This window comes from Ixodes scapularis, unplaced genomic scaffold, assembly GCF_016920785.2.
Source record: "Ixodes scapularis isolate PalLabHiFi unplaced genomic scaffold, ASM1692078v2 PGA_scaffold4__175_contigs__length_147842914, whole genome shotgun sequence".
NCBI classification, from domain to species: Eukaryota; Metazoa; Arthropoda; class Arachnida; order Ixodida; family Ixodidae; genus Ixodes; species Ixodes scapularis.
This window is the reverse complement of record NW_024609879.1, coordinates 128,713,048-128,738,421: the sequence shown is the minus strand read 5'-3', so window position 1 is coordinate 128,738,421 and position 25,374 is coordinate 128,713,048. Positions and strand designations below refer to the sequence as shown.

The 25,374-nt window shown below is 47.4% G+C and overlaps 1 protein-coding gene across 1 annotated transcript in view; it reads right to left on the bottom strand.

Annotated features, from left to right (window-relative positions):
* The window catches only part of LOC8043563 (small subunit processome component 20 homolog), a 93,782-nt gene that overhangs the window by 55,478 nt on the left and 12,930 nt on the right, over positions 1 to 25,374 (bottom strand). Inside the window, exons 10-27 of the mRNA XM_029975530.4 lie at positions 23,110 to 23,247; positions 22,326 to 22,463; positions 21,955 to 22,032; positions 21,525 to 21,673; positions 20,140 to 20,250; positions 19,224 to 19,418; positions 17,214 to 17,364; positions 16,815 to 16,880; positions 16,040 to 16,201; positions 15,298 to 15,448; positions 12,878 to 13,091; positions 11,591 to 11,821; positions 9,121 to 9,211; positions 8,071 to 8,156; positions 6,460 to 6,588; positions 4,543 to 4,709; positions 3,082 to 3,160; positions 2,167 to 2,362 (exon numbers count right to left, since the gene is read on the bottom strand). Coding sequence (XP_029831390.3) covers positions 2,167 to 2,362; positions 3,082 to 3,160; positions 4,543 to 4,709; positions 6,460 to 6,588; positions 8,071 to 8,156; positions 9,121 to 9,211; positions 11,591 to 11,821; positions 12,878 to 13,091; positions 15,298 to 15,448; positions 16,040 to 16,201; positions 16,815 to 16,880; positions 17,214 to 17,364; positions 19,224 to 19,418; positions 20,140 to 20,250; positions 21,525 to 21,673; positions 21,955 to 22,032; positions 22,326 to 22,463; positions 23,110 to 23,247 — 2,532 coding nt within the window. The remainder of the gene's footprint in view (positions 1 to 2,166; positions 2,363 to 3,081; positions 3,161 to 4,542; positions 4,710 to 6,459; positions 6,589 to 8,070; positions 8,157 to 9,120; positions 9,212 to 11,590; positions 11,822 to 12,877; positions 13,092 to 15,297; positions 15,449 to 16,039; positions 16,202 to 16,814; positions 16,881 to 17,213; positions 17,365 to 19,223; positions 19,419 to 20,139; positions 20,251 to 21,524; positions 21,674 to 21,954; positions 22,033 to 22,325; positions 22,464 to 23,109; positions 23,248 to 25,374) is intronic.

The following is a 25,374-nucleotide window of genomic DNA, read 5'->3' as shown; positions in this document are numbered from 1 at the left end:
AAGCAAAAGTAAAAAATACATTTTTTTTTAAAAGAATGTTTTAATATAGGGTCAGGTACTACAAATTACGAAGAATGTAATGTCGGAGGTACTTTTTAGATTGAACCATTATTTGTGACTTTACAACACATTGAAGTTCAGTGCTCAATGTCTGGCTACCAAGCAATAAAACAATAGCTCAGTTAAAAATTTTCCTACACCTATATTGAAAAAGCTGCTTCCAACCATTGCATGCTTTGCACCTTTCGCTACATGTTTCTAAAGAAATTTATATTTCTGTCTGCCCTACATGCTGAAATATCACTACTAAAAATTTGTAAGGAGTCCAAAATTTGTGTTTGAGGAAGTGTTGTTTTAGCATCAGCTTCAGTGCAATTTCAGCCCACACAGATAATATAAAGTGATATTATGGTTCAAATATTAATCTTCAAAATAAGAAACTCTTGGCAAATCAAAAGAGAAATAGCTGTAAATTTCAACATTGCCATTTTCAAAAAAACTGTTTTTTAGGGACTTTTTGGCTCCAAAGACCTATGTCTCCCCTTAATCGGGAGAGAGGAGAGGGCAATGGAAGATTACAATGGCAAAAGTGTCAATGAAGAAAACTAAATGCGTGCAAACCATCAAACCAACTTCGAGGCTCTAAAACGGTAATCGACCCTTCCATTCAGTGCACATGGCTGGGTCTATTTTGCTTTGTGGGTCAAGCAGAATAAATTAAAAAGAAAAGTTTTACCACTTGGCTTGACTGACGGTCCAAGGCTTCAAGGACCTTAAGACGGCCTTCAAGAACTCCAAGGGGTCCCCAGACCCTTTGGGATTCTTAAACTAAACTACGACAACAACAAGTGACTGACATTCCTGATTCTTTTTTCTTACAGCGATAGTTGTAAATAGTTGCGCTTTTACCCTCTCCAGAACAAGAAAAGAAACACGAGCATTTGAAACAAAACAGTCGGATGTTCATTTTGGATCGGAACGCTGTTGTTCCCGAACCCATGGCGCGTGAACGAGAGGCTGACGCCCAACGACTTCGCTGTGACGTGTGGCAGCTGTCGCTGTGACTCTATTGTGGATTAAAACAGGGCTGCTCACTTTCTTTTTTTTCTAGTTCTTGATTGAAGAACAAATGTTTGCATGTAGCACGGTTCGCCACTAGACCACGAGATGGCGTCGCTTGTGCCAGAGTCGGCGGAGGCGCACACGCGCGGCGCAAACCCAGCGGGAGAGGGACGCTCTCGCTCGGGCAACGGTGAAGAGAGGGCGTACAACATGCTGCGAGATTAACGGCGCCAAAAGCGCGTCGCCAGAGAGCGCGCCGTCTTCGGAGGTTCGCCATCACCGGGATCTGCGCTTGTGCTTTCGCCTTCAAGTCGTCTTAGGAATAACTGCAAATTTTGTCGTGTGTCCGACCCTCTGTCTACTTGCCGTCTCAAGGCATCGGAATTTCTGAGGTCACTGTCCGTAAATATAGCTACATTAAAATTAGCTTATAAATGGATGGGTTGAAGCTTGGGAACAACCTTCACGAGTTTAGCTGGGTTTTTGTTTAGGCAGGGTTACAACAGTGAAAGGCATGAAAAAACCATTTCGAAGATATTCGGCCAAAACCACTATTCGCTTCAAGCTCTAATTTCACTATTCACACATGACTGAAAATAGGTAAACCTTAGAAAGAATTAGGGTGTGTGGGAAGCGCGATGGTGACCTAAAGTTAGCACTTGTGCGACAGGCACAATGCTGGCGGTGCAGAAATGCGAATAAGAAATAGAGACGTGCACGGTTCTGTACCACATGCCTTGTGCCTGTTGCACGACTGGCAACATTAGCATACCACTGCCCTTCCCCACATGCCCCAAATTTTTCTCAAATTTACTTACTTGGTGCTTTTCAACGATGCTGAGCAAGTTTCTAATTGGAAGCATACCTTCATTTGCACCAATCAAAAAGTTATTTAAAAACAATTCGGTTAATTACTTCACGTATTGCAATTATTAGTCCTCCCGTATTATGTCCCTCCAGCCATGTAACTCATCCGCACAGACTGCAATAGTGTAGCCATCGCAGCTTTTTTTCTTTTTAAAAAATCTCTACCCTCCGCAACAAAACCGGCACCGACTGGATATGTTCATCGGGTGCGGACCCATGGTTCGGAAAACGTGGTACCTGCGTGAGCATCTTGACTCCCTGGGCCCTGAGCGCCCGCGTGGCTGCCACCAGCGGCCGCACCACCTTCTCCTTGTGGCCCAAGATGGCGCTGGCGTACGTGGTCACCGCCACCGTCAGCTTGAGGAGTGTGGGCAGTAGGCCGGGGCTCAGGGCACCCAGGTGGCGCAGCACGTTCTCCACCGTGCCAAGTGTCCTGCGGCAAGACGCAAATGAAAGGCCGTCGGCTTTGAATGTCTGCGAGCTTCGTCAACACTGCGAGCTTACTCTGCAAGGCAGATTCCAGCCAGCACGCTACGTTCGAATCCAGTCGTAATGAAGTCGACGGGAATCGTAAATGTGTCCGTCGCATCCTGAGCTAATTGCATCTAAGGTTCGCTAAAAGTTTTTTTTTTTTTTTTTCTATTATATGGCACCTTACTGTCATGTGGCATATAGCACGCTCTGGTGAAATAACTGTCGTCCTACCTTTGCAGTTTTTGGTACAAAGTAGCAATAATGAAGTCACATTCTTATTTTTTATAATTGCTGACGCTTGCATGTGCCTGAGAAACTGCATTACCGAAAATAAATTCTAATAAAATGCCTCAACGAGACACACATACAATAAAATGCATTAAAAAATTAATTAATGCAATGCCGATGTCCATGTTTAATGACTGTTATATGACGCTTATTTCTAGTAGACCTTGCTCCTTGCTGCACAAACTATGTATGCCTGGGATCCCCTCATAAGAAGTTCAACCTAGTTTTGACCACATGAGAGGGTATCCACCACTTCCTCCTGGGGAAATGAACACTAACCAAATACATATGCAACATTTGTTCCAATGACGACGTCCGAGTTTGACAAGAGCTGAAACAAGCATTGCCCCAGCTACTAGGAGCTCTCCTGACCCAGCCCCCAAAACTCACCCGTGCAGACGCCGTATGGGCACGACCTTGGCCAAATCCAGGGTTGCCTGTATCTTTGCCACCATTGCTGAGATGTCCTCTGTGAATTCAAAAAGTGCTCGTGTACACGGCACGACGGCGCTAGCGCAAACAGGAATTCGACACATTCGCGTGTTTTGCCTCGGCACAATGACAAACATTACACTTTGCCGTTTATCTTGCATGGGACGAGTACATACCACCAAACCAGCAATCTTGGTGACAACTTTTCAGTTGCAAGAACAATGCAAGGAAAAAAATGGCAATCAGTTGTACCAACTGTGTTCCTGCGTTTGTGCTCACCATCATAAAAACCCAGTCCTGGGGCCCTAATCTAGACACTTGGCAAGAAAGTCGGCGAGAAATTGGGCGACTGTGATAGGCCGGCGCCAAGGTCGAGTTCGGCGTCGGCCAATCACAGCCGCCGGATTTCTCGCCGAATTTTTCGCCAAGTGTCCAGATTAGGGCCCCTGCACAGCATTCTCATCGAGGCAAGACAACAAGCGTAAGCAATGACGGTGCAAATGTTTAGACAACGAAGCTAAGGGGACGGCACAGCGGCCGTTTCTGCTTGCACTAGATATGTAATATAGAACCTTGCACTCGAACGATACGTTTTCCCGGCTGTTACGCTCGCCAATGCTGGTATCACGTAACTCCAATGTAGAACAGGGTTCTATCGTATAGAAACAAACCGTACAATGGAGACACACCGCAAATGCTTCACAAGCCCAGGAACCCAAAAGCCTGCACCGGGTGTCTCGGTGACAACGAGCCAAAAAAATAAACCCCCATTCTTTATGTGAGTAAGTCACCATGGAAGCTCACAAAAGCCACCATGGAAGCTCACCAACACTACAACCAACGAAAATAAAAAGCAAATGCTGGGGCATGACGTCAAAGTGAAAGACGCCCGTGCCTCGCAGCACAACTATAATCACCGGCAGACAAAATGAGATAGACAGGGAGGTCCATCAGTTGTTCCGCCTCCGGTCCGAGCTTTCTGCCTTGTGACTTCGGACATGCACACCTGGCCAAAGCACGGCGGAAGGCAACAAGTGGGTGCCGGAGGCCAAACTACCAAAAGAGACACGCCATTGTTCTCATTCCGTCAACGACTAAACAAAGAGAAACTGAAGGAGGAGGGGACAAGAGTGTGCGACGGACGCCCCCACAGCTCTCGTCTCCGTGCAAAGTCTGGCGTTCGAACGCCAAATGCCAGACCCTGAGCGAGAAGCGGACGACGTTCCTGTTTGATCTCACTGGAGAAAAACGTGAGCAGAGACAAAGGCAACTAGCCTCCGCATCTACTCACTAATCCTTCCAATCGCAGCTCGGCGCTCCGACGTCACCGCACTCTCTCCTCTTCCCTCTCCTTCAGTTTCTCTTCACATACAGAAGACAAAAAGACCCCCCCTCGGGGGTCCCAATTGACTAATTCACCTTCCAGGTACTCCCGGAGGGTGGCCACTTCGAGGTGGAGGAACGAAACAAGCTCGTCCTGGCGGCAGTTGGCCAGGAAGCGGAGCACGGCCCCCTGACGAGCGCTGAAGCTGCCCTTTCCTCCGGTGGCCGAGCCAGACCGCGTGTGCATCTTGCCGTACAGGATCCTGCAAGTGGCGACGCTTCCTCCGTCACGCCCGGACCCGTGTTTCGAAGTAATGCGCGACCTCGCAGAGCTTTACACGGGTCTGGTCTCCCAGCGGCACCACCCCGCTTAACCACGTGGGCAAATGAAACACTTGGGGTGCTCCTATCTATTGCGCAGACGTCCCGTAAGCAAAATGTGTTGGCAACACATAAGCAAACCTGAGCAGTGGTTTGTGAAAGAAGTGGGACGTTGGGTCACGCAAGATCACGGCGACACGCAACACGCGACGTCACACGACTCGCGGTGCAAAATTGGGATGTCACGTGGCACCACAATGTCAACATTTTTAGGTCTAGTAACATTGTGTGTCAAGACGTGATGCAACGAGATGTCACGTGACACCGTGACATCACATAGCACCGTGACATCTTGTGAACTGGCGTGGCCTGATGAACGTCACGTGGTCAAGTGACCTAGAGTGGCACAAACAACACGACCACGTGTACTTGTGCATCTGTCTATCCTTGTAGTACAAGGTTAGAAGTAAAGACAATAAAAACCAAGGAGAAAGGTAACAGTGATCCCATATTTCAATCAGATTTCACACAATCTGAAAGCCTGTGCCAACAAGTTCAGAATTGATGTGATGTTCAGTGCAGGCTTCAAAAGTGAACCACCCGACACCTTTAAGGTCCAGCAAGAAGATATGTCAAAAGGCTTATTGGGAGAGGTTGGTTCCCTGAAAGAAGATGTAGTCTACGAGATCCCGCTCGCATTTGGCTTTAAGTATGTGGGGGCAAACCTTGAGATGCATAAATGATAGACTCTCAAAGCATAAAAGAAATGTAAAGAAAAACGCACAAAACTCATTATTAGCAAAACATGTGGGGAAATGCGTCAATTGCAGTGCTTTCTGGTCGGAGCCAGAAGTCGTACACAAAGTATGAATTGATATGCAAAGGGTCGTATGAGAAGCAATGCTTTTCCTATCCTTGTCTTTCCCCACACATGCATGCCAACTGAGACAAGGCCTTCTCTCGCTCCTACCCTCCCCTTTCCTTCCTATAAGCCACCGCTGTTCCGAAAAACCCATTGATCATAGGAAGCGTGCTCCCAGCCTGTTCGTCGTTCCTGCTACGTCCACATACCCTCCGGCGATGCTGACATTCCCAGGTAGTCTCCCCCTTAAGAAGGTGGCATCATTCATTGTGAAAGAAAGTGTCTCAAGGTCAGAGCCACTGTGAGAGAGGGTTGTACAGCTTAGATGAATGTGTCTACCAGTATCAACATCTCGCTGTTAAGAGGCGGTTTAGTCGTAGCGTCCACAAAGAGTGTGTACCCGCGGAAAGTCGACGACGTCAGCATCAAGTGTATACAGAGCGCGCAAAATAAACAAATTTGGCTGCGTTCGGGACGTTCTCCTGCCGTCATCTTTTTCGTCAAGCTGCAAGTTTCCAAATTTTTTCTGCACCACAGTCCCAGGTGTTACATTACGATTCATTATCACCAGCACGCCCACACACTCACTGTTGTTTCGATAACATGATACACTGTGGCACCAACCACATTTCCCATAGTAATGCGCCGCTAAATTTATCAGAGAGTTGGCCCACTAAATTCGGCCGACAACAGGCCCGCACGGCTTCGGCGACGACGATGCAAATTTCAATTTCGCCGCAAAGCAGAATTAGTTCCAAGCATCCATGCACGTCACTGGCGGTCGCTCGAGACGCCTCCTACTCCGTCGATCCTGCAGCAGGTGGGCTTACCTGAGGAGGACTGGGACAACCTCTGGACGGTGGTCGGAATGGACTGCCCCTTCCTCCCCGTCGTCCACGTTGAACAGCACCAGCTCCGACCGGAAGCTGCCGTCGTCCAGCAACCGCTCAAAGTTCTCCCTAGAGCGGGGTGGCGGAAAAAAGACGTGCCGCTCAGAGACATCTCGACAGATGGCGCCACCCTCAATCCGACCCTCAAAGGCCCGTTTGCACACTTGCGTTTGCTCACGGCTCGAGTTCTCCTTATCTCTCACGACGAGACAATACACCGGCATGCTGGCGCCACCTTTGAGGTGGCCCCGGGAGCTACATTTCACTAGAGTGAAGGTTTTGCGGTACTCGCGAGAGCAAATGTAAGTACCATCTATGAGAAACGGTCATTAATAACATTGTCATAAGTTTTTCGAAAAAGTGTGTTCTTTCGTTGCAAAAAGTTTTAGGAAGTTTTAAGGCGCACGGTCGTTAGCAGTTTCCGTTACTAGAACAGCTCAGTTGGAAAACTGCCATAGGAGCCTGCTTTGAAAAAGCGGCTCCGATTCGTGCTCGAGAACAAAGTAAACGGGCTCACAATGACACCATTTTTCCTGCAGCTTCCACTCTTGAATCTAAGCGACCGCTTCTACCGGTTCCGTTGAGTCGTGCAAGGGCCAACGGCTACATGTCGCAGTGCCATGATTACGGCACCGCTAAAGGGTGGCGCTGTAATCGTATCCCATATGGTCTTGATGAACGCAAGCGGTTCGGGTTTCCAGGGTTAGTTTCCCGAATGAGTGTTTTAGTAACGTTGGCAGATGCATTTGAATCTGCCTTAACCCTTTGACGGTCATCGCCGTACATGAACGACGCTAATTAGACAATTCAAAGTTCCACACCGAGGAAGGCACTGCCATTTGGGATGCCTTGTGCGAACTATAAACATTATATTCGCATGGTGTTTCACTTTTCTGAAGTCATTTATAGTTTTAAAATTAGGCGCTCCATGTACGTGATACGTACAAGATTGCCGCTTTGTGTGTCGGCTGCTTGGCGGTGGTGGCGACTGGAGCGCTGGCCCTTCCCATTAAAACTTTCCACACTCCTTAGGATTGAATTCAGAGAATGAGAGGTCACCATCCAACGAAAAATCTCCGTGCAGTACTTCCGGTTCGGAATACGAAACTGCCGTAATGTCACAGAAGCGGAAGTGTCGAAATGAAACCGAATGAAAGAAAGGTGACGACTTTCCAGCTTAAATACTCCTTCCATTTGATGCTTCTAAACCTGGACAGCTCGCAAGCACTGTACATGCTCCCGCAAGATAAATAAAAAAAAAACTTGCGCACTCACCCTTTCTTTATATTATTCTTTTGTAAAGCAAAACCCAACCCCTGGGAAACATCTTTTGGAACAAAAAAAAAAAAACTCGACCAGTTTACTGACAGGAGACGTGAGGCAGAAACTAGTGGGACATCAAACGACCTTCGGAATGGTCACCGCAATCGCCCGATACAAAGGGTTGGTCTGCCGTAATCCAATCCAATCCAGAGGCGAGGCCGAGGGCGGTATTGACGCACCGCATAAGGTCGAGAAGGTTGCAATGCATGCCCGGTGGTTGCGTCTAACCTGTAAGGCATTAGGAACTTGTGGCCGTAGGACACGACGCAGGCAAAGGCCAGCTTCTGCACCTGGGAGTCTCGGAACGTCAGCAGCTGTTGGTGGGCAAGCAGAAAGGCAGCATTGCTCAGAAACCTCCTAAAACAATGCCAACAATCTAAATCACTCCTCACACTAATACCTATAGGCGAGGAATCAAAGTTTTTTCAATGTGACTTCTCGTACATAAAGCTTGATTTACTTGGAACCAAGTACTGGCATTGCAAGTATATGTAGGGGTCTTCTATAGAGGAACACTGGTCTTAAATTAATGCTTTTCTTTTTCTTTTAGCAAGCTTCATGAAAATACACAAAATTGTTTAGTTTCTCTACCGACTTCAAATACTTTTTAGATAATGGCCTGCCTATTTTGTGGAAGCAATAGGAAAAAGTTTCTCAATTCAAAAAGCACTATTAACATATGCTTAGATATTACAGAGTATAAGGAATTAAATGTCGGTAGTGCTTGGCTGATTACAACGCACAAAATTTCAGTGTTCGGTCTGTTGCTACCAAGTGATAAAAATGAGAGCATTAAAACATTTCCTAGAGGCTAGATCTATATTAAAAAATCTGCTCCCAACAATGGAAGATGGCACAATGAGCTACATGTAGCAAAATTAATTATTGTCGAATCAGCCCTAGATAATGAGATATTCCTTCCACTAATTTGCAGAGTGAAAGTGTGTGTTCCAAGAAAGTGCCGATTTTGCATCAAATTCAACACCAATTCAGCACACTAGGTTTTATAAATTAAGATCACAGCTAAATATTTTATTTTATTTTTTTTTTAACGATAAACTGGTTAGATTAGAAGACAAATTGCTGCTAATTTTAAAAATGCCATTTCCCCCAAAAAAACAAAACAAAATTCTCGAGGCACACATTTTTTAAAATTGCCAGTAGTTCAAAATGCTCGGAACACACTTCTCGTTGCCCGTCAATTTGTGCACAACACATTGACGAGTGCCCAGAGCCTCATCAATAAGCAACGATCAAATCACGGCGTCCGGCACTCACGTCCAGGTGCGTCTGGTAGAGCCGCTCACTCTTGGTGATCGCCTTGGGATTGGTGAACTTGGCAAGCACTCCCAGGTGATCACACAAGCTCCTAAAGGGGGAAAAAGAGACATGCAATGAAGATTGCATTCAAAGTTTGTGTTAGTACCCGTACTACAGTTGAACCTTGATTTAACAATACAAACTTCCCGATTTAACGAACAAATTTGGATTCCCCGCGCAGCCTATGCTCACGAGGTCTCCCTTCCTCGATTTTACGAAGTTCCCGATTTAACGAAATAATTAGCGGCTCCTGGTAACTTCGTTAAAGTGAGGTTCAACTGTACTGCTGTGGCACAGCTTTCGTGTTTCTGGTAGCAAATAAAAAAAACTTGAGGCTGCTGGGGCGATTTTAATTACGAGCCTTTTTCGAGGACCCCAAAGCCGTGAAAGCCACCATTTCAAATGCGACAGTGCTTTCAAAGAAGTTTTATTCCCACATATCACATTAAAATGAAGTCCTGGAGTCTTTTTAAAAGTACAAATACCTTGGCATCTATGCAACTTCTAATCTCCCCTGGCACACAGATGTAAAGTATGCTACAGGCAATGCAAACCGCATGCGAGGCTACCTGAAACGAAGTTTCTTTCAAGCTCCTTCCTTAGTGAAACTAAATCTGTATGAATGCATAGTCCGTTCAAAACTAGAATATGAGTCATCAGCATGGGATCCTCCGTCATCAAGATTTGACCACTTCATTGAAAGCCATGTAAAATAGAGCAGCTCGCTTCATTCTAACAAATTATCATTGTACGGAAGGTGTAACTAACCTGAAAGCAACCTTAGCATTACCTAATTTGTCTTCTCGCCAGAAAAATGCTTGTCCGTGTTTATTCCACAAGCTTTATCATTATAACCCGTTCCTTCGCTAGAAACTCATTCTCAAACCATCTTATCACTCGGCTTGATCACATTTATAAGGTTGGCATAGTAAGCTTCAAAACTCGCACATTTGACATCTCGTTCATACCTCGAACATCACCATGAGTGGAACATCTCTCCCACTTCAATCGCTGCAATTCATGATGTTGTTATTTTCAAAGAAAGTCTTACTAACAGCATCCTTAATTGATTTATATGCCATCTTTTCTTTAGAGCACAGCTCTTAGGCGCCCGTTCCCGGCTTGAGCGGCGTCGGCGTAACCGCGCGTGGCACTATGGGTAAATTTCCCCGCTAAATCTAGCGGAAAAATGTCCCCGTTAAATCTAGCGGTAAAATTTCCCGCTAAACCTAGAGGAAAAATTTACCCACTAAATCTAGCGGGAAAATTTCCCCGCTAAATCTGGCAGAAAAATTTTCCCGCTAGATCTAGCGGAAAAATTTCCCCGCTAGATCTAGCGGAAAAAATTTACCCGCTAAATCTAGCGGAAAAATTTACCCACTAAATCTAGCGGAAAAATTTCCCCGCTAAATCTAGCGGAAAAATTTCCCCGCTAGATCTAGCAAAAAAAATTCCCTGCTAAATCTAGCGGAAAAATTTCCCCGCTAAATCTAGCGGAAAAAATTCCCCGCCAAATCTAGCGGAAAAGTTTCTCTGGGGGGTCACGTGACCCCCGCGGACACGTGACACCCCCAACATCCCGTGACCCCCTCGTGACCTTGGGGAGGGGGTCATGTCACCAAGGTCACGTGGCCCCCCCCCCCCCCGAGAATACGTGAACCTCAGTACCCTTCCCTCCTCCTCCTCAAGAGCTGCGCTCTAATTCGGCGTTGCAGGGAGTTATAAACGGCTTTCATTTTTTTGTACGTTCATTCCTTTCTGTAATGTACCTTGAGGGTAAATAAAACAAGTAATCGTCTCAGGAGTTGTTTAGCTTGAAGTTATTTTGCAACAGAGAGTACAGTTGGCAAGTGCCTGGATGAACACAGACCAAACTTGTAATGAGAGTGACACTTTCAGTGCACTGCACTGTGCTTGTCGATGTGAAACATCATATATTAGGTTACTCCTATCCACACTGATTCAAGAACATCCGCTATTTGATAGTTTTGAAGGTTTTCAAGGGCCGGTGAGAAAACTCCTGGTTTGTCTACAGCCACATGAGCCACTGACACTGTGATACAATGGAACCAGACCAAAAACTTCTGGCTTTGTAGCCAGACACTCGTCGTGTATTGCCACAAGTTCCAAGTGCTCTTAAGAGAGGGCACCAGATTGCCAACAACCACCGAGAAGAGGAACTCAACATGGCATTACTCGAGCGCATCAACAGCACGGTTCACAATCAACACATTGTTCCTACTACTGTGCCTCCAACCTGAAAACACACACACAAACAACTCGGCACGAATCAAGGCCGTACGCTTCTAATAACCACTTTTGGCTCGACAAGGAGCCCCATTAACACAACACTTGTACAGACGACTACAAGTATCGAGAATGTGCAATTATGTCTTCGCCCGTTTACACGACACCGAACGGCACTTACCTCACCAACTTGAGCTTGACCTTGGGAGCGGCGCGGTTGGCGTTCTTCCGCTGCTCAGCCTCAGCCACCTCGTTGGCAGCATTTTCGTCCTCCTCTTCAACAATGAAGACACTGGCTTCGTCCGCGTCCTTCTCCGGCATCTCTTCCGCTTTGGCAGGCAGAGCCACACTGTCGTCTGCTTTCAGGATGCTGTGGTAAGGCGCCGTCTGCGTGTTCGGCCAGAACTCCCGCCTGCAAGTTGGAAAACGTTATGTGGGGCTTGTGTGGACCGAAGAGACACGAGTTGCAGCAAACTTGTTTCGGGAATGAGTGAAACATTTGTAGCATGTTCGGAGCTCGAAGTGTGCAGCTATTCCGGCTTCGCCCCTGTTGTTGGCTGCTGACACGAAGCCTACAGTGGTCTGCGGGCGACCAAAAAATGTCGCACACCCATCTGCTACCACTCTGTATACCTGTAAACAACCCAGGAAAAAGTCCACTTTAACTTGTGCTGACCAGCCTTCAAAGTCGACCGAAGCAACGACCCACACAAATATTCACTCTTCTACTTCTAGCTTCAAGTTCAAGAAATCCTTTCCCAACCTTGAGGTAAACACTTCTTCATGTCCTTCACAGAAGCTCATAAATTCGTGAGCTGGCTTTTCCAGATTAGCCTTCGACGAAAACAGGCTAAGGAAAACAAAGCAATCAATATAAAAGAAATAGAGCTGCCTTTCTCACCAACAAATTTCTTGATAAAAAAGGAAGATTAAACTGATGCTCAGCCACGATGCCCAACCTGAAATTTAGAACTTCAGCTGTGGTCTGTTTCAGCATAACTTGGCAAAAAGCAAGCCCTACAGCTCCCTCAAACCAAATCAAAAAGAACAAGTGGTGCACATAATGCTTTCCACAGGGGTGCACTGGAACAACACGCTGTATCTTGCCTCTGGTCGGCACGCTGGGGCCGTAGTTATTGCTGTTTGCCAAGTTAGGTTGAAACTAAGTCTGCAAAGGTAGCGCATGCCTGCCCTAAACAAAGCTCACTCTATCGTACAAAGAGACCACAGCCTACCTGTGGCTCGTGCTAGAGCAATGGGGACAAAAAGCCACAGGTGAATGCATCACACTTTCTTCAAGAAAGAAAATCCGTACGCAAATGCTTCAAGCTTTTCCGTGCAAAGCCATCTAGAAACGCGCCCATCCTTGGAGCCGAAACACGCACGTTCCTGGATGCCCCCACCCTCGGAGGCAGGAAGACGACAAAGCGAGCCAGAAAAACGCAAGACAGAAAAGACAGGGGCTCACTCGAGAAAGCGGTAGAAGAGCGCCACGACGTCCTTGTTGCGACGTTCGGCCACGCCCGCAAACAGCCCAGCCGCCTCCCAGAGCAGGTGACGGTGGTTCACGTAGTCCGGATGGTCCGTGGGGGACGTTGAGGACTCCACAGCATCTTCCAGGACTCCCAGGAGTCTCGAGTTGCTCCCGCTCTCCAGGTTGGCCTCGGGAACAACTGGACTCTCTGCGCAGAAAACCAGTTCGGGGCAAAAGTTATAAATTTGTGGGTTTTACGCGCCAAGCCGACGAAGGGAGTCTGGCACACCCCAGTGAAGGACCGAGAATTGATGTCGACCACATGGAAATCTTTTGGCGTACAATGTATCGACCAATAAGCCACCACCAGATTGCGAGAACGAACCTGCCCCCCGGGATTCGAACCTGCTCCATGGGGAATCATGGCCGGTATTTTGTCTCAGGAGCTACTGAGGCGACTAGGAGTCGTGGGCAGGTGATAGAGCCACCACCTCCTACAGAAGTCGTCCGAGCGCGGGAAAACGAAAACGGCACGAAAAGCAAGGGACAACTAGAGGAAATGAACGAACTGGATGCCAGGTTCGTTCCTTTTATTAACCCTCGTGATTTTTGTGCCTTTTCGCTTTTCTGTGCATCTCCAACTTGCCGAGGTTTGTAATCTCTTCTACTGTTGTCCAAACACCCCGTCTGCTGTTGTGAGCTCCACAACCGGTCAGATGATGTGGGCACAGTTCTAGGAAGCAAATGTATTAAACATGAGCTCTAGTGGCCATCACTTCTGGCTTCAAACAAGAAATCGGGCCATGGAGAGGGCGAGAAGGAGCTGCAAAATATTGTCACGGGTGGTGACCAAAAACCAATAGATAAACAGGAAGAAATAAACGTTTAATGTGGCGAACTTGTGCCAAAAATAAAAGGGTACAAAAGATAATAACAGAGCGTCGCGGGCGTCGAAGTCGGCGTAACAGCAGAGTCGAACGCTGGGGCGAGACTGACTGTGGCTCGCCAAGCGGAGCACCTTATGCACATGCGTGAGCTTCTGGAATAATCAGCGTAGAAAGTTTGACGCATAGAACATTCGGACCTTGAACAAGCAGCAGGATTCTCGAATTTACCAGAATACTAGCCTGCAGGAATAAACAAAAAGATGTGTCGCTTCCAGGAACCAAACCCTGGCTTTTCGCGTGGGAGCCAGGTACAATAACCGTTAGGCCACGCGCGCGCTGTTTACTTGGCCAGCTGCGCGCGCGGCAATATCAGTGCCACCAATTAAAAAAAATCCAAAAGGTTCCGGGCTGACACTGCCTTGCCAAAAATCCTTGCAGAATCCCATCCATTGGCCTCTTGGCAGTTCTCGTTCAATTTTGGACGCCATTAAACTCCGAAAGTTAGAAAGTTGGAACGCAGGTTGTTTCATCTGTTCAAAATAATGTGTGCATTTCTTTTTTTTCAGTCTGAGCAAATTATTTGTTTCCAGGGCATTCCCCTGTGCTTAATTTGGCAAACAACAGTCATCAAGTGTGGGCAATGTTGCTGTCACCGGTCAAGTTATCCACCACACGAATCCACTCAGGCCAAACTTTAGTTTTAATTACTACAGTCAAATCTCGTCAATTCAAACTCGAGGGGGACCGAAAAATTTGTTTGAATAAAGCAGAGTTTGAATTACCGGGAGTTTCCTCCCATAGAGACACGCATAGGACGGGACCTGCATGCTAGTTTGAATTATCCACGAGTTTGAATCAACGAGAGTCGACTGTATGTCATTCCTTATTTCTGGATACCAGAATTCAACAAAAACGGTAAGGAAGCATGAGGGGCACACAGAACTGCGGTACAGTGCAATCCAATCGTAACATAATGAGAAAACCCGAAAATTCAATCATTCAAACCGATTATCGTTGCACCTGGTCTAAAAACTGATTGTTTCAAGTCTAGACACTGATCGTTATAAGAAGTACTTTGTCATATGTGGTGCCATTATAAGTGGAGTGCACTGTACCGCAGTTCTCTGTATCCCACATGCCTCTTGACTGTTTTTGTTGACTAGGTATGAGCTACAGAAACCTAAGAGAACTACTATATGGTCAAAGATATCTCACAAACTCTGTGCAACAAGAAAGAACTACTATATGATCAAAGACATCTCACAAACCATGTGCTACAAGATAACTTCGTCTAGAGCTCTTCTCATGTCACAAGTTCAAAGTCGGCGTTGCTCCTTTTCTGACATTCGACAACAACGACTCCTTCCCTCCTATAACGTCGTCAGAATGAAACTACCCGCCCGCATCACTAATATTGATATGCACTGCGTCAGATCTGCTCGCAGGCGCTCTTACTAACTAGGTCTGCAAAGGTGCCTGTTTCACCTCTGTGGCTAGGGGCACAGAGGAGGGGGAAGTCTGACTCACCTATGCGGTCGTAAACCCGGGTGAGGTGGCCAACAAACGTGCTCCAAAAAGGTCCGTCGGCCGAGGCGTGGCTGGACAGGATCTCCTGGACGGGCTTCCACAGCACTTGGAAGTTCACCAGCAGTGTGCCCAGCAGGTACAGCACTGGTGCCTAAGAAAAAAAATATACCTTTGTTAGAGAAAGTAAGTAATCTAGTCAGTCTGCACCAAGAGGCATCCGGTCTCTTCCCTATGGATAGGAAAGTTGGCCAGTGCAGTGCAACCGCTTACCTGGGGGTCTTAACCTTCAACACACAGAAGTGATTACACGCATGTACCAACATGAACCTCGTAGAAGTCAGAAAGGGCAGAGGAGGAAATTGATCCGAAGACCCCTGGGTTCCGCGGCGCAAGTTTTCGAGCTGCAGAACTGTGCCACTGAGGCAGAGGGGCCGGGCAAGAGCGATGAATTTAATATCCGTCAAAGTGGCTGGTGTGGCAACCGATCTGTCCTCTTCCTGCGATGTACTCTCGAACTCCGGATCTTCGCTCACTTAGCAACACAGCCATTTTTTTCAGACAGGAACACTAACCTTTTCGGGGATTTCGAATAACATAACAATAAACGACTTGGCGAACATGTAAGTAATTCTAGCACATGGGTTCTTTTTTTGTTTTTGTTTTTTAATATACTGAAAATAAGTTGTCCAAGATGGCCACTGAAAAAGAACACACTCTGGAGGGTCGGTTGCACCCAACTCACCATGGAGTAGCGTTCCAGGGAGACTCCGGATGCCGTCAGCTGTTCGGCATTCAGCTTAGCCAGGTGCTTCAGCTTTTCCCGGTAGTGCTGAACCGTGAGCGGCACCTCTTCGGCGCGCAGGCACAGGTCAAACACGTACGACGCCGACTCCAGCTCCCCGCGCTGCGAGAACCCAGACTCCCAAGGTCAGATTCGCCTGGTTACACGGGGCAGATGAACACAAAAAACTCGGAGCACATAACCCATTGTGCAAGCCAAAGACGGTTCCAACTGTGGAAGTGTCCAGCGTGCATCATGGCCAAAAACAGGGTTCGAGGTAGAATGAGGTGTCTGAAAACCCCAAATGACAAAGGTCTCGAAGAACTGGAGTGACATGACAAAGCAAGCCAAAACTAGCAAACATTGCTTTCTTTCTTTCTTTTTTTTTTTTTTATTGTTTTAAATGTTGCCAGTACTTGAAACGATGAGAATGGCAGGGAGGAGCTTCAGTGGCCCCGCCTCCAGCGCTAGCTTCCCCACTTCCATGTCGCTTAAGCGTTTCGTGCACCTTGAGCGCGCGTGCCCAACCAAGGCACGACAAAAGGCAACGAGCACGTGCTGGAGGCCAAGGGCTCGAAAGGCACGCCCTGCCGTTCTCATTCTTTCGGCGACCACAACGATGCGGCAGAATGCGCCAGCTAGACCAGAGAAGTTGGGTGCTGTGCACCGTGTAGCGCAGTATGCGTCGCTTCTTCAAAGAGACTCCTCTCCGACAAAAGATGTAGGGAGCGGTCACCTTTTCATCTGCACCGACGTCGGCTGTGCCCAGACAGGACAGGATCTGCAGGGTCAGGAACCTCACCTGGATCGGAACAAGGACGACTCGATCAACGTGAAAGAGGCCAAAGATCATGGACCTCACTGGTACTGGTACGGGGGCGGAAAAGACGGCCTGTTATCCCGTGAAGCTGTCGCCACCGAGTCAGCTTCTCTGCATCGTCGCTCTCAATCCCCGAAAGGCGAGAAAGCAACGCAGGGGTGCAGATGGCACAAGGGACATCTCGGTACCTAACGTGCACGGTCTCGAGAACTTCGAGAAGACATCGGTTTAATGGCTATCGACTCGCCACGAGGCGTGTTGGCCGTCGCGCTCAAAGCAGACACGTGCTCGGAGCAGACAGAGCAGACGGGTCACCTGGGCATAAGGCGATGTCAGGTTGAGCTCCAGGGGTCTGTAGAAGTCTGCCAGAAGCTTCTGTAGCTGGTCTTCCAGACCGCCCGTGTCCTTGAGGTGGTGCAGGTAGACAGTGGTTGCTCTCAGGACGTTCAGGTCGTCCGGATGTAGGCTGCGCAGTCAGTGAGAGATTCAGCCCGAGTTCTCATAAGCTGAACTGCTTGTAGCAACAGACTGCGAAGAACATTGACAGCAGGACACCAGTGGTGCCGAGGTACAGCTGCACCGCAAAAAGATTACGTAGCACAAGTGACCAAAGACCAGAGCGACAAAATGGGGACGTGCGGCACTATTGTTCCCGAGCGTGCAGATAGTGAGAGTGCCACGCATGTACCATGTTCTAAAGCGGGGGTGGCCGGCAGAAAGCAACCCATTCTAAAGCCTGCCATTTCGAAAGCTATCTTATCTCTCACATACGCCAGCATGATTGCGCACATAAGCCTGTTTATTGTTGTTGTTTTTTTGCGTGGCCGTTGTGAGCGGTTAGGAGTTGAAGAGCCAATTAAACAGCATTAAAAGTGCTACGTCACTGCGCTCATCACCTTATTATGTAGGTGTGTTTTTCCCATCTAATCGAACCAAACATATAAAGCTTGACGTGACGTTGCGGTTTTGGTCTGTCACTGTGCAGGGATTCCACAGCTGCCAACAGAGAGTAGTTTTTCGAAAGGGGTCTATTGTCGGTTTAGGGAAAAACAGCGATAAAGGAAATACTGCCGCTCACAATTCCTCAAGGACAACTTCTTGGACAACCTCAAGGACGACTCTTAAGGACAACGTCTAAAACAAACTCAAAGACAACTTCTAAGACAACCTCAAGGCTCAAGGACGACGTCTAGTACGACCTCAAGGACTCCTAGGACGACCTCAGGGATGACGTCTAGGACGACCTCAAGGACGACGTCTAGGACGACCTCAAGGACGACGTCTAGGACGACCTCGAGGACAACGTCTAGGACGACCTCGAGGACGATATCTAGGACAACCTCAAGGATGACCTCTAGGACGACTTATAGGACGATGCCTAAAGAAATTCAGCCTTTCCACTCTAGTTGAAACCAAAATGGAAAAAGCTAGAAAGGTTGCCATCATCTATAAGCGACGGCGGCAACCATTTTGCCGTTGTCGCTCAAAGATGGCGGTACCTGTCCAAAATTTTGTGTCAACATTTGTTTGCTTACGGACACGATACTGGGGAAACTAGCCCCGAACAGCTCCGCTGTAAAACACAAAAGAATTAATAAATGGGCTTACGTGCGTAACCATATTGGCGCGTTGCTCGGCCGAAAAGTGAGGGAAAAGGTTGCTTTCGAAATGTGGGCTATTGGATGGGCTGCTTTCTGTTGGCCATCCCCGTGTCGCAACTTGGCCGCTCCGGTCATCGATGACTTGTGCTAATCTTTTTCCGTTGCAGCTGTACCTCAAGCTGTAGGAGTGGACAATTTAACGGACCACGGATGCGGTACTGCGACATCAGACATCCGTAGAGACACTCAAATTGCCCAAGTTATTCTGTGGTGCATACATTAGCAAGTGCAGCCTCTGGGCACTGTCATCTTGCTGCTGGCTTTTACAGATCGTCCAATAGTCAAGCCTGGATAGATAACTGGACACATTTTATTGGTGATAGGTCAATCTACTCTTTACAAACAAGCTGGAATTTGTCCACACCACCCCTTAGCCTAGAAACATTCAATACCCCTCCCTTTAAAATGGTGCTCTAAATTCCGTTTGTTATTAAGTTGTCCACCCCACCGACTCTGCGCCTTGCTAAGCCATGCCCCCGGTCGCCGGACTTGCACCCCAACAAGGCACTTTTCGTCCACGGTGGTCAGACTAACTTTTGAAGCCTGGCTGCTTACAAATATCTCCATCTAAAACCCGAAACTTCCGTTCAAAGAAAGCAAAGAAAAGAGAGGCTGCACTAGAATTGGGTGGTGGTCGGTTTTGCGGCGAAGCTACGAGCCCCACCTGAGCAGCTCCACGAAGTCTTGGCAGCCGAGGCAGGAGGTGAGGACGCCGCCGAGGTTGCAGAGCACGGCAGACGACATCGCCTGGACCAGGACGAGGGAGAGGGGTCTGGGCGGTCCGATCGTCAGGCGGTCGTGTAGGGCAGAGATCAACGGTGGCAACGCCTTCTCCAGCTCGTCATCACCGACGAGGGACCTACAACAGGCAACTCGAATGAGTGTCCTCCAACAAATCCGCCATACGGACCAGCAGCCACAGACGAGAGCTTCCCGTCATCTTTTATCTTACGATGACACAGAGTTACTGTATCCGTGCCAATGCCATTTTTCTGGTTGGTAAACTGTAAACAACTTAATTTTTGCGAATTTTGCGACTCAAAAGACTTTAGTACCGTAATTTGTTTTGATAACTTCGATACTCACAAACTGATACTCAACCGGCGCCTTTGAACAGGCGTCGTATCATTATCGAGATTGTCATTAGAACCATCTACTGAAACCTCATGACTGTCGGGGGGGGGGGGGGGGGGGGGGGGGGGGGGGGGGGGGGGGGGGGACCCCGTCTTTGCCAATTTTTTTCGTTACCTGGTTTGACAGTCATAACTCATTAATATAGACACCTCCGTTCCCCCAAACTATTGTCCATAATAACGAGATAAAAATGGATGTATTTACCCAGTTCATCCTGAACATTTTGTCTCCAGAGCGAGGTATCCATTTTAACGGAGCCCATATTAAACAGCCCCGACTGCATTCCGCCTTAACCAAAGGTTCAAAAAATGTTGAGCGGGCATTGCAAATTGATTTGCATCGGAGGCTTCTTGCGTTCATAAAACAAATCAGCATAAAAAATGGTTACGGAAGCAAAAGGGCTTCAACCACTGGATATAATGCACACTGCCAGCGAGCAGACTCACGCAAAGTGTGGCAGGCAGACGAGGCCGGCCCAGACACGTTCCAGGGAGCCTGCCACGTCCAGGGACAGCATCCTCGCAACCACCCGCGAGAGAGTGACCACCGCACTACACCTGGGGAGGAGACAGAGGGTGCGGCGGTCGGTCAAAGCGCATTTGTTACACTGGAAAGATTGCTCGGGAATAGCGCCAGAAACGCGCGTGGGGACTCTCTCGCAGAGGGCAGACATAGGAGGCTGGGTCACCCGGTTGTCAAACAATTGGGCAGCTTCAATCGAGCCGTTTCAATTGAGCAATCTCAGTTGGGCAGCTGAGAACATGGGTCGAGCTGAGAGGAAGTAGGAATAAAAAAGAAAAAAGGCTCGAAGTTTATGCCCTTCTATTTCGATTAATTCGGGAATTTTTGAAGTGCTTACAATAATTAGACTACACTGAATGAAATATTTTGAAAAACCATAGCTTAATTGATGCAGACAAAAAAGAAAATTCAGCAGTCCTGCGTCAACTCACAGTAGAGACACAGCGATAGCTGCGACACATCGCGGCAAAGCGTTCGGAACAAAATAGACATCCGCTTTGTTCCATTTTGTTTTAAACACTTTTGTTTATTTTTTGTTCCAGAGAACATGCTCTAGACAATGGCAGTGCTACAACATTTTGTTATAGGCTACTTTTCTTTTTTCCAGAGAGTGCATGCAGTGGGCACTGGATACTACAAAATCCCCAAGTTTAGAGTGAGTCGTTCGTGCTGTGGCGTAGCTCAACGCTAACGCCTCCGCTTCCCAAGCAGTGGACCCAGGATCGATTCCCGCGGGCAGCGGGTGATCTTTTTCGAGGATTTCGCAACATCGACGACGGACGCCCTACACTGCCAACAACAGCAACTACTACCGCTACTACAACATCAACAACGGACGGCATTTCTAGCAGTGGGAAGAGCCCCTAACAGCTGTTGCTGTAATGAATGTATCTTAGTCCTATTCAGGAGAGAGAATATGCAAAGAAAAGATGTGTACACCTTTTTCCTTATAAATAATTACTTACCAACATTTATTATTGATAAATAATTTATTAATATGGCTAAATTTGGCAGTCAAGACGTTGGCGGACTTCTGTGCCCCTAAATTTAGCTGCTGTGCAACTGTTTTCCAAATATCCACAATACAACTTTCGAAATTGACCTTCTTGAATTCCCACCATTTCCACGCTCGTGTCTCTCCACAGCAATGGTTCCAACGAATCCGAAAGCCGAAAATTAGAGAGGTCAAGGCCAGGCTCTGCGTCGCAACGGAACACAATTCCGTCTGACAAAAGAATGAAAACCTGAAATCCAGGTTTCACTTGGCGAAGCAGCACCCCTTCGTTCGAAGGACGCCCGTCGTCCTCACCCGGTGTCAAACAGCGGCCGGCTGCCGGAACCCCCCGGCCGCGCGAGGTCCACGGGTCGCCTCCGCAGGACCACCTCGGTCAGCAGTGCCAGAGCATCTGACTCGTCCTCCAGTTGAGCCGCGTATCGCACCAGCGGAGCGAGGACCACCTGTGAGGAGGAACTGGTCAACCCTTTGGCACGTTTAACGCACCAGTGACTGAATCGCCGGTTCAAACAATTTCGAGACATCCAAAAAATCGAACTTATTTATGCTCCCCGCGACTCATCCTCGCCCTTTCACTTCCCACGTGTACTACGGCGCCATCTCTTGGCTCTCGCAAGAAGTGCCCCGCACCTGGCACTGTGGCACCATCCGGTGAGGATGCGTGCACCTCGCGCGTGCGTCCCTTGTCTGAAGTAGGAGACGGGGCAAGCCCACACCCGCTCACCTTCTCAAACAGGGAGTAGTCGAGCACGTCCAGCGTGAAGTCGAACACGGCAGCCGACGGAAAGTCTCCCGAGAACACCTGCAGTTAGACGGGGAAAGCAACTCGTGAGAAGGGCCTCCAGACTGCAAAACAGTTTGTGGTGGAGGCAACTTGTGCATTTATTTAGTTATATATTTAATATGTTCCCCTCAAGGCCAGAAGGCACCACAGAGGAGGAGGGCAGTGGGAAAAATTGAGGAAAGAGCACCAAGCACAAATGACAAAACAATGTGTCACATTCTCGAACGTCTAGAACAGAAGAAGGTTCCCCCTAGGTTCTGTCCTCAAGACCCTCCGGGTGGCTCTCGCAAGGGAGGTGTAATGGTCCTTGCCTTTGCCACAAGGTTGCAGACGGTGTTGCTCGTCGCCATGGCAACGCCGCAAGCCTTGAGGAGGGCGGCCACACACCCAAACAAGTTCGTCGTCAGGGCCGCAGAGACGTCGCCAACGCCTGACGCAACTTCCAGGATCTGCAAGCGATATTGCCGGCGGGCCATGCAAAGGGCGCAATCCCCGCCGTACCCGTAATCATGGTGGATCTTCAAATTTCCTGACACGCCAATTTCTTGTCTATCCTTTGGTGCCCTCATTTTGAAGCAAATAAAGGCTGGGTTGCACATTTGCACTCCAATGTGATCGGCTAGTACATGGCAACCACCGGTGACCCTTTACGATGAGAAAATGCACTTGTGCCGTCTACTGGGCAGACCTAGAACACCTCCAATCAGTTATCATTCTTTCGCTGTGAGGTCGAAAAAATTTTGACAATGTCATAAGCGATTACTTCTCATATTGTGTAGATTTGATCTCAAAAAACACTGCAGAACCTTCAGTCTACTTATATGCACATAGGAAGTGTAGTCTCGCTGTAGGTGGACTCAATGCAGTCGATCCCACCAAAATGCAGAAGGGTGAACCATCTTTAAAGGCCCAGCTAACTGGCCGAGTTATGCAACCTATTTTAATGATGCGATAGGCTGGATGACCGCTCGACCGACACGTGATGCAGAACGAGGGCCGATCTGTCTGGATTAGAACTGAGGCACGGTTGCAATGGCTACCCTAGTACGTCTCTAAGGTAAGTCGAGGCACGGGCAAGCATCCAGACGGTCTCACCTGGGGCACGACGGTGCTTCCCCTAACCAGGACTCCGTCCTTGAAATCCACCCAGACCCGCACTGTTGCCACCAGGTTCTCGAGGTGCGTCCTGTCACCGCCCTCTCTGAGCCGACCCACGCTCTTGGTCACTGCATCCTGTGCCCGTCGCGTAGCCCGGTCTTAGTGCTGGTACTTCATAAGAAACCCCTACAAGGCTCTGCCAATTTTTCAATAGACTTCGATTTGGCAGGAGATCGGCAGACTGCATCAATAACCCTTTCTAAACTGATAACCAAAATATTTTATAGCAAAATATTTCAAGAAAATAATGAATAGTGTATTTTATGCGCCTTTCCCTGCACTCTGATGTTTGGCTTGGTGGTTGCAAAGTTCTTTTAATATTCATTTTAGCGCAATCTTCATGAAAAAAATAACCTGCCATCTGGACTACACAAATGCAGTTAATTCCATTTTACACATTTCAATGTTTATGAGAATCAGTCTACATGCGTTAGGTCACAGACCAAGCATCTTCGCCGCTTTGAAAAGCGTGCAAGGTACTATGCACCACACACACGTGCGCTGAAAATTGCACCGACCAGAAGCACTTTTCTCTAATGGTCTATAGACATTTTGCTAAATTACTTAACCACCAAAAAGCATGTGCATGCAACAATAGTACTAGCACGTGCTGGCATCTGCAACAGTAACTTTTCTAAAGAAAATCTAAAACAAATTGCCCGTTCCTTTAGGTAAAATGAGCATGTGGGGCATGTGTACCCACATTCTGCGCATTCTACGGAATGCATGGATAATGTAAAAAAAAAAAAAGATTTATTCCATGCCTCTTCGACCTTTTTTCGCCAGTGTAACTGCAAGCTTCCGAGTAGAGAGAGAACAGACTTGCTAGCGATTTTACGAAACTAGCGAGCAGCAGCTTTAGTGCATAGGCAAAAACGGCTTTCTCAAAATCTCAATTGTGTAACTACAGATTATTATCAACTTCAGATAGCACGAACGCCCCTGTTTTCTCGCTGTTAGAAGCGAGAAAGGCGGGCGCGCGCATACCCGATTGCTGGCCACGCGCCTCGCTGCCCGCCGGTGACGTAACGTTTGCGTGGCGGGGAAAATTGGGGAAAAACTAGGGAGAACGATGCTTCAATTTCAGCAGCGACCAAAATATCACATTTTTAATTAACTAGAGGAAATCTGGGGGAATGAGATAGCATTTTAAAATCAGGAAGCCATTGCATTCAGATGATGCCTTCAGATTAGGTAGCTAAAAAAAAAATCGGCACAATTCCCTTTTAAGGAAGGACATCACCAAAAAAAGTCAACTTTTGAACCTTTGGCTAAATATGAATGACATTTACGGTACATAGTGGCAATTGTGAGGCAGAATGCAGTGCAAAGTTTCATTGGTATACATAAATTGTGAAAGAAATTCGTTGTTTTTATCAGGAACACACTCACAGTGTTCAGAAAAACTACTGTTAAACAACTAATGTGACACCCAACATTTTTTTTCACAAGATATGCAGCAGAACGCCTGGACAGTGCAACTGTAAAAACAAAATTTCCAAAAAGTAATTTATTTTATGCTAACATTGCACTGAAAAATCAGATAAATTTCTTGCCTTTTATGTTGTTGACAAAATCCTAACATCTTTTATAAAAGACATCCACAAAGCAATAAAACAATGCCACAGTTGCATTGTCCATTAAATTTCAGCTAGGAAAAACAATGAGTGAGCCTCCCCTTTTGTCCCCTTCCCAAACGAGTTTTTCTAAATCAAAATTTATGTCAAAGAGAGGAACAAGAAAAACGCATTCAATGTGCTTGTACCTCATACCTTTTCATTAGCATCAATGGACCAAAAAATAATTTATAAAAAAAGAAAAAAAAAAAAACTTTAGTGTAAACAAATTTACTTTTCTGGGAATACTTTCTAGTTGTTGGTGGATGTGAATAAGGCGATTTTCAAAATCAACTTTTTTGCAGAATTTTCATTTTTTTCCTGGATTGTGTCTGTTTTTAAAAGTTTCACCAAGTTCAGCACACCTACTCACGTATGGCCAATTTTTCGGCGAAGTAAACTTCCCATTCTGACAAACAATACTCATCCAAATTACCCGAAGCTAGAACGGGAATGAAGCAGAGCTTACGAAATTGCCCACCGTCGAGCCTCGACGTCAACTATATCGTGCTACATTGTCAAAACTAGAGTAGCTTCAACAGTGCACCATCACTGTCAAAGCTACTTGCACTTTGACAGTGTTGTT